This window comes from Phytophthora infestans, genomic scaffold (genome assembly GCF_000142945.1).
Source record: "Phytophthora infestans T30-4 supercont1.2 genomic scaffold, whole genome shotgun sequence".
Lineage (NCBI taxonomy): Eukaryota > Oomycota > Peronosporomycetes > Peronosporales > Peronosporaceae > Phytophthora > Phytophthora infestans.
This window is the reverse complement of record NW_003303757.1, coordinates 2,475,696-2,484,760: the sequence shown is the minus strand read 5'-3', so window position 1 is coordinate 2,484,760 and position 9,065 is coordinate 2,475,696. Positions and strand designations below refer to the sequence as shown.

The window sequence follows — 9,065 nt, the reverse complement described above, 5'->3', positions numbered from 1 at the left end:
TTTTCGCGCCCTCGGACCTTTGATAAACTTCCGGATGTGATTTTCCTGATTTCAAAAGAAAAAAAGGTTGTCAGCTAAAATCTGATTTATTTGCAAGGTCCATCCCCACGAAAACGGGGTGCATTACTGTACATGAATGTCGCACTCAGCCAGCGTACCGGTACTGTGTTCACCTTTCCGTTTAGGTACGAAATCTGGAAAATATTCACTTCTTAGTACTGGTATTTCCTTATTACCTGAAAAGTAGTGCGTGTAGCACACGGTCCACGATCCCGATGGACGAGGAGATGAAGAGCGAGACGGTGGCGGAGGTGGCATCAGCCGGGGCTGCGACCGAGGAGAAACGCTTTGAGATTAAGAAGTGGAACGCCGTTGCCCTCTGGTCGTGGGGTGAGCTCGCAGCACCGCAATGCAGTCGAGATCTTTCACCAACCAATAGTTGTTTTATTGCTACACAGACATTGTTGTGGACAACTGCGCAATTTGTCGCAACCACATTATGGATCTGTGCATTGAATGCCAGGCTAATCAAGCGTCAGCCACCAGTGAGGAGTGTACGGTGGCCTGGGGTGTCTGCAGTACGTCGTTTGATCCGTCGACTGCGTTGATACGGCCATTTTTACTCATTACTTTTTATTGTGTGCGACAGACCACGCCTTCCACTTCCACTGCATTTCTCGGTGGCTTAAGACTCGCCAGGTATGCCCGCTGGACAACCGCGAGTGGGAATTCCAGAAGTACGGCAGATAAGAGGAGGCAAAGCTGCTTCGAGATGCGGCATGACACGTAATGGCCATCTGCTGCAGAAGCACATGTTGGTGTGGAGCTGACTACGCATTTGCTGTCTACACCAAAGCTATGAGAGAGAGAGAGAGTAGTGACCTTCCAACCAAGTGGATACACATGTAGCCACTAACTGAAATGTAACCACTGCGCACTCGTAGTATCGTTTGAAATTGTTCCACAGTTTAAAATTACCGTCTACTCAAGATATGGACGAGGATTCGCACATCGAGAGAATGCGAGCAAGCGGTAGGGATCTAAGGGAGTCACTCGTACCATTACGCAGTACTAACTCTTGACAATGAATCATCTGGAGAGTCGAGTGCGGACATAGATGAAAAAATCACAGCACTCGTGCAGCACATGACGGAGGGGCGGGAAATCATGCTTAATTCCCTTGCAACTTTAAGACGAGACCGACAAGAGATGGAGTCAGGGGAAGCAGCAGGAAGGACGGTAATTCTACGCATGAAAAAGACTGCCGCCAGTCTTCACAGGTTTATGCTGGATCAGGGCAATACGTCCGACGATCTCTCATGAGACGAAGATAGTGTCGACACCAGGGCTCTCGATTATGGCATTGTTATTTATCGGGAACCCTCCCTTAGCATATGGGAAGCTAGTGCCAATACATTGTGGTGCTTAGGGTTTTGCGAGTCAATTTTCAATGAAAATGCCGTGGCTTGCCATGAATAGCTTAATGATGAAGAAATCTTTTCATAAATTATGGTAGAGGGGCTTTTCTACAAATAAATTATTTATTGCACTAGTGATGTCGACGAAATAAAAATATTTAGGATTTCATAAGCAATTATTGACAAGACCATGCCATAATCGGGAGCCCTGGTCGACACGGAGAAACCGGATTGTCCGAGTGTGTTGAATACAGCGATGGATCGGTAACCGACGATGGCAGTGAGATAGAGGAAGACGAAAGGGCTACTTCAACTGGCGTGGTCGCCTATTTCCTGAACGCCGTGATGAGCCAACACGTTGGTCGTGGAATAATGACAGAGTTTACCGTATGGTTTGCTGCCTACGGTCTCTACGCCATAAGTCTCGGGCCAATAACAAAGATTGAGAGCGGCGTGCTGGTATTCACAGCAATCGGACGCTGGATACACCTTCATGGGAGAGATCCGCAGCAGTTCCGGGTGGCTATCTCTTGGAGTACGGCTTGGTCCTTTAAGATGCAGCTTCAAGAAATTGTACGCGGACTCCGAAAAAAACGCTTTCCAATGGGTGAAGTCAATCTACAGCTCAGAGGTATAGCTATAGGTCTACTGCGAGATGTGGTTGAAACCATCTCGTTGTTGAGCAGAAGATCCAGAATAATTTTTCGGACATGAATGCGCGCCTTCGGCACCACGCTTTTTCCAGCGATGAGGACGAGAGTAAAAGTGGTGGGACACGAGCGATCTCGAGCAGCACCTCACGTTCTGAGATGGTTGAGTTCCTTCACGGCCAAGATGACGAGTTTAATTCTACATGGCAAGTGTACGTCAACTGTGTTGACAAGCTTAACACCAAGTGAAACGAGGATCCCCTCTCCGACGACCAAAAGAAGGCCCTGGTGGCTAGTTATCGACAACAATTGGAGGGACAAATACGCGGCGATGTGCGTTCCCGAGGAAGGGACAGCTCTCTTATTACTCAACCCACGCGAAATGCTAGTATTTTCGAGAGGTCGAAGTGCCAGTACGGTGCTGCCTACAATAACCAGAGATTCACAAAACCAAATGGAGGCTTACATGTGAAGAGCACATATAAAAACAGATAGCGTACAGTGCGAAGCATCGCCAGGGTAAGCATGGTCGACAGGATAACTTGTAAGTGCACACGCAATACTATAATATAGCAATTCGCGAACGATGTGGTCATCACCAGGGAGCCCGATAAATATATTTATTGCCAATTACTGTTTTTGTTTCTCTCAATAATTTATTTACGAAAAATGCTGCAGCAAAATATGTATTTACGAAGTTGGTGGACCACGACCCAAAACTTTTTTTCCCGGACAACAACAACCAACAGTTTGTGGTTGGTTTGGAGCCCCTCGACTTCTCCAAAACGCATATTCTAGCTCATCCTGCAACTTCCCAGGAACACCCCAACAAAATCTACTCTCTTCTTTCACCACCGTGGATGCTTGCATTTAGGCAGCTTCACCCAGGCTAGATACTTTATTTCACTAATAATCTACGTTTGCAATGTCCCCGCTCCAATTATTTATTTGCTGAGTTCTTAGGTTTCCGCGCGCTATGTATTTCTCGATGTCATTTGAAATTGATATAAATTATATTTTCGGGTTCCCTGGTCATCACGTGTATTGGTAATTGTTACTGAAGTGTATGCAGCTTCCTCAAAAAGAAAATAGTACTAAGAAGTAGTTGTTTGAGCACGGCGAGTAATGGGCCATGCTGAATTATGTGGCGCTAAATAGTTCCCCCCGAAGTTTCGTTTTATTGGTAGACCGCAACGCGAGACCGCGGGCCCACTACCGTCAAAATTGGAGGATTCGGAGTCAGTGTATATGGAATGCTTTGGTTGTTTTTTCTGTCTCTTATTCTGCCGGTCTTTGCTGCTACAGTTGTCAGCATGGGCGTAGCCACCGCAGTTTTCTGCTTTAGAACACTCTTAGCGTTCTTTGTAGGTGTAATGAGCGCTGACCTTGGAAACTCGGTCTTATTGGACTTGGGTGCTCGTGTGCTCTTATTCGATTCCAGCAAATCCAACACCAGGCCATAATCCGACACCACGCGCTCGAAATTGCTAGACCACTGGTTCGAGCGCTCGTCTTGTATTTTCGAATGCTTCCGCAGGCGCTTGTGCAGTGCTTTATTTGCCGCTGACTGCGTTCGCTCTTCTCAGATGTTGCAGTTCTCCTGCAAGGATTCCGTTCCTATCCTCCATCTTCGCCAACAATTGTTTTTGGTCTGCTGCAAACGAGAAATCCGAGCATCGTCGTGTTTCGCCGTACTAACTGGCCTTGTTCTTTTGCAGATCTTGGTCAGAGAACGTTACCAGGAAGCCATGACGAGCCTTGAGCGAAGTTACCCAATCTGATGATATCGTCTCCGGTTCGCGGGTCCCAGCTATATCCTCTAGTATTCTATTTGCCGCCTTGATTCTAGCGCATAAGCTTGAGGTCTTCGATGACCTCTTGAACAGGAAGTCTTCGTTACAGCCGTCACAGTAGCTTCGTCAACTGACTTACCGAAGCGTTGCAGTACTTAACCTTGTAGTATCTGCTTAGTCGTCAAATATGGTACCGTCTTGGTGAACTCCTACAGATCACTCGTCTCATTGGTCGTCAACATAGCATTCCGGAAACCAAAATGCGTTGCGATATTATCTTACTTAAGCGATATTTCCGTTTCACTTCACAGTTTATATTGCTGGTTGGAAGGTGGTGCACTACTTTCCAATATAAGCGAAGTGTGAGTTGATCTTCGCACCACGCGAGTCGGTTTATGGGCTATTGAATGCCTAACGATCGAAGCTTCTTGTCTTCGAGAATACATAAGTTCAAAAGTACTTTTACGTCCAGAGGGAAAGCACTCCCATGGCCCCGTATCCGGCAAGTAGAGCAGAGCATTTCTCGATCTGGTATCGAGGGTCCTGCAGCTCTTGGGGAATGATTTCCATGATGGCAACGAACAGGAAGGTGCCGCCAGCAAATGCAGCACATACACCTCCAGCCGGCGTCGCATGGTTAGTATCCACCAGCAATCGACCGAACAAAATGCCCGTGGGCGTCATGAGCGAGAAAACCGCAACAGAGACCAACAGCTGCTTCCGTGAGACCTTATGGTGAATGAACTCGAGCGCAAGCGCGAACGCGGCAAGTGATTTGTGAGCTAAGATAGCGACGAGGATATCCCAGGCCGGACTAGTCGAGGCTCCCATGCCCATGCCTTCCATTACAGAGTGGAATGACAGAGCGATAAACAAAACGAGCGCCAGAATAGGATTGCCCTTGACAATGCCGTGGATGTGCGAGTGTGGCTCCTCCGTTCCGTGTTCCGCGTGGAGGATTAGCTCACTACTCGCTCCTTGGGTGCCGTAGTCTTCAGTCTCCAGTTGGCCGTGCAAGTAGCCGTGGGAGTGACCATTAGTTTTGGCTAGATTGCCCACATCGGTCACACGCGTAACATTGACTGAGAGCAGCTCGTCGCGTTCGTGCCCATTTTGCACCCTTCTGTAGTGCCGTTGCAGCGTGTGTGCGAGCACTTCAATGAGCAGCACCATGAGGAAGCCGCAACCGTAAAAAAAGTTGGCCCATTTGAAGCAGCGCTTGTTGTCACCGTCGTAGCGCGTACGCACGGCTAAGAAAACCTCGGCCGTGTGTTCGCAACCCCACTCGGTGAGCGCCGCGTTGTTCTGCGCGTCCGGGAGGAGGTGCACGCACGAGCTGGCGAGGAAGATGCCGGCCGCCACCATGTTGAGCACGCTACTGGCGCGTTTGCTCACACGCTGGCTGCTCAGCAACGGCGCAATGCCGCCTACGAGCGCCAGCGCCCAGATGAATAGCGCCGCAGCCAGTTTGAATTCGTCTAGAGGATCCATTGCTTATCCAGGTGGTGCAGAGGTTGCAGGAAGTTGTCAGCGCCTTAAGGAAAATCGCAGAGTGGAGAGTTTGCGAGGGCTATTATATTCGTATCGTTCTGCTTTATCCGACGACGAAGTGATGCTGTAGTACACGCTAATGGATAAGGTTTTAAGGGATAAAGCGACTGACTATTGAAAAACTTATTCAATCGAAGTTCATTCAACTGGACGTTGCGACAAAAATAATGCGTTTCGCAAGGCTAATCATCAATATAGACTTATCCGAAGGCGGCCTCTTCGAGTCCAGGCAAACGACTGCTCCACAAATCCAAGACAATCAAAACCTAACGAGGACGCGTAAAATGTCCACAGTACTATGAGGTCAATCCACAGAGATAGTATTAATCCACAGATCTGTGAGCCCAGTAAATAACACACTATAATTTGGGGGGACAATGGCTATGTTATATTGACTTTTCGATGAGCGGGCATTTACTACAAAACGAACTTGCTAGGTAATTAGGATAAATAACGTTACGCCGAAGCGGAAGAATTCACAGAAGCCTGAAGTAGGCCATTTTGATCCAGGACGAGCCTGGACCCGCGACGATTGAAAAGCCGAGGGTTAGACACAGTAAATCGTCCCAAGCGTGAGCGTTGGGGAAATTGTTGGAGGCATTCATTCAGCCGTGAACGTCCTGTAGGCCCGGAGTCTCGGTGCAGTGCCCGAAAATGTGCACTAAAAATGGAGAAACTCGATACACCGCCATTGTCGCTTGCAGCGGAGGTCCGGCTTCGAAAATATGTTTGTTCCGAGTCGTCCAAATTGTATGCAGTGTTATGCTACGCAATAGCGTCCACAACGCGGTAAACTTGTGGTGTAGCGGGATCAGCAAAATCTGCGAGATTGCCAGATCCAACTTACCAACTGCGCCCAGACACCGACTAACGGAGGGGGTCCCCCGATAATCCGTGTTCTGCTGAACTTTCCTCACCTTGTGCACCCGTCGGTAGGGCGGGATCTTGCTCTCTCGGTAACTTCCGAAGAGTTCAAGTGGTGAAGCTTGAGTGTCTTGGCGAGACGTGAAGATGGGGTGGAGCAGCAGTGGAAAAATCTTCGCTCTGCGTCCGTGGTTGGTTCTGGATCCTAAGCGAATATTCGAGCTTAAGTGGATCCAGGGCCTAGATCGTGGACCTGGCCGTAGGGTTGCCTTGCGCTTGCCTTTGCGTTTCCTTTGCGTCGTACTTGCCGCCTCCTGTGACGGGATCTTGAGAGTCGAGATCTTCTTAGGTATACCTGGCCAAGTAGTGAATCCGGTTAACCTGTCGGATCTGCACGTGTAAAGGAAAAGCTCACTAGGCTGTAGGATCTGGCCAATGTATTATCCAGTTATCACTACCAACACTAGATTCGCAATTCCCAACCTTCACGGAGCTCGTACGGCCAATGTAGTTCCGGTTCTTGAGGGCGGGAAGGCACTTGCGTGTTACTGTGCAAATTGAGGACTGTATTGATATTTAAGCCTATACCTGCCTGGATTTCTACCTTCTATGTCTTTCATCTGCTAAATCCCTTACCAGGCTCGGCTGCATGTCCCTTCTTCCCTTGACCCATCATCCCAGCTGTGTTATCTTCAGATCCACCGGATCCATGACGTAATCATCATGGTCACCCTATTATGGGTACACTCATCCGGATCCAGGTCGCTTGGATCCACCTCACTGTATTTGTACACTCGCCGTGGATCCGAGCTCTCCAATCATCCAACATCATCTTGCAACCTATTGTGATCTCCTTGGTCCCACGAAAGTTCGAGATCCACTGCATCCATCATCCCTATACCCTGGATCCAGGTCCCTCAAGGCGGGATCCTTCCTCCATGGATCCGAACTCGGAGATATGGGATCCGGGGTACCTCGCGGTGGATTTTGACTCCTCGTTAGCCGTGGCTACTAGATCCACCTTCGGATGACACCTACCACCATTCCTTCATAGGATCCACACTCGATCCACTGGTACATAGTGTATCTCATATCCACCTAAGTGAATCCAGGTAAGGGTGGATCCGAGATAAGTCTTGGTGGATCTTGTCTTCCCGTACATCGCTCATACCAGATCCATCGTCATTCCATACGGGGTGCCGCTCGTAATGGCTAATCCACCACAACCAACTTGCATCCGTGCCACCAACCCAAATCCTCTCTAATCACTTGAAATTGTCACTGATTTGGGATAGTGACCCCGCGTCAGGCCCATTCTCTTATTTCTGAGAAAGCACTTCACCACAATCGCCTCCTGTACGTTGTCGGCGCTGCACAACAGCGTTCACGGCGTGCATTACCAGCATCCACAACCGCTTTCTCCCCTTCGCGACACATGTCTCCCGCCAAGCGTACCGGCAAATCGTCGGGCAAGGCCCCATCCACCACACCTCCGGTCAGTCCGTCTTCCATGTCGCCCACCGATCTGCGGGTTCTAGCCCAGGCTCTTTCCGATCAGGTGCAAACCCTGACCCCGGAGCTCCAGACAGCCCAAGACCAAGCTGCGTCTCTGCACACTACCCAACTTCAGACCTTGCGAGCCCAAATCCATGACCAGGCCATGGAGATCCAGGGGTGGGAGCACCGTGCGGCCTCTCGGTCGCAGGACCTGCGACTCTTGTTGGCTGATCAGGCGGTCGAGATCCGCGACCTGACCGGACGGCTGGATCGCGCCTCCCGTCAGCGAGATGTCATGCGGGATGACAACGACCATCTCCTTAGGGAGATGGCGCTCGCTGGATCTGAGATTCACCAGCTCCAATCCCGGATCGACGACCTTGAGCGGGATCTGGAGGATTCCCAGACTGCTGGGGCAGCTGCGGATGCGAGCTTGGACCGGCTCCGTGACGAGTTGCGTCTGACCCAGGAGGAGGTGGTGACCAACGACTATGTGGGATCCACCCATGGCGGATCCGCCTTAGGGTCGGCGCGTGGAGGATCTCCCGCGCCAAATCCACCTCCCTCGTCGCCGGATGTAGCTCTGGCTCAGCTTGCTGAGGAGTTGCAGGATACCAAGGAGTCGCTCGAGAAAGCGTCTGCCGGACGAGAGTACGCGCTCGAGGAGTTCGTGCGTATAACTCAATTACGCGACGAGATCCAAGCGAAACTGGCGGACAGCGAGCTCCAGCGGGACAAGGCAGCTACCGAGTGGGCGGCTGCCAAGCGTGCACAAACAGAGCTGGAATCCAAGCTTCGCCGCACGAGTACGTGGATCCTCTTTTAGTCCTTGCTAGTAACCCCATATTCACTCATTAGTGTCCATCCAGGTGACAAATTGAAAGACGCCGATGCGACCGCCGCGAAACTCCGGGATCAACTCGCTGCAGCCCAAACTCAGCAGCAACAGCTGGTCCTGGAGCGCGATCGTGGCTTATCGGAGCGGGATTTGGCTCGTCGACGACTGGCGCTGGTGACAGCTGCCGTGTCGGATCCCCTTCCTCCCTTGTCGGGACCTTCTCGTGCTGCCAGCGTCTCTGCTCCTCTCCCGTCTGTAAGTGGGGCAGATCCATCAGTTGCGAAACGTCCGCGTAGTGCGTCTCCCGCTCCTGGCACCGGATCCCCCCGTCCCCGTAAGCAAGCTCGAGCTTCCCCGAAAGCCAAACCCAAAACGACTCCGGTCTCTAAAACGCTTCGCAAGCGGGATCCACCTCTGCGTCCAAGGCGGTATCCGCATCCGCGTTCAAGACTTC

General features: G+C 50.7%; 2 protein-coding genes across 2 annotated transcripts; one reads left to right on the top strand and one right to left on the bottom strand.

Moving 5' to 3' along the window:
* Positions 1 to 240: 240 nt before the first annotated feature.
* Positions 241 to 964, top strand: PITG_01524 (RING-box protein 1; the record flags this gene model as incomplete). Its single annotated transcript, XM_002908132.1, has 3 exons — positions 241 to 390; positions 459 to 578; positions 650 to 964. The coding sequence occupies 3 exons, from the start codon at positions 276 to 278 to the stop codon at positions 748 to 750; spliced, it is 336 nt and encodes a 111-aa protein (XP_002908178.1).
* Positions 965 to 4,323: 3,359 nt separating this feature from the next.
* Positions 4,324 to 5,352, bottom strand: PITG_01523 (Zinc (Zn2)-Iron (Fe2) Permease (ZIP) Family; the record flags this gene model as incomplete). The annotated part of the gene is made up of 1 exon (XM_002908131.1): positions 4,324 to 5,352. One exon carries the CDS (start codon positions 5,350 to 5,352, stop codon positions 4,324 to 4,326), a length of 1,029 nt encoding a protein of 342 aa, XP_002908177.1.
* Positions 5,353 to 9,065: the final 3,713 nt, after the last annotated feature.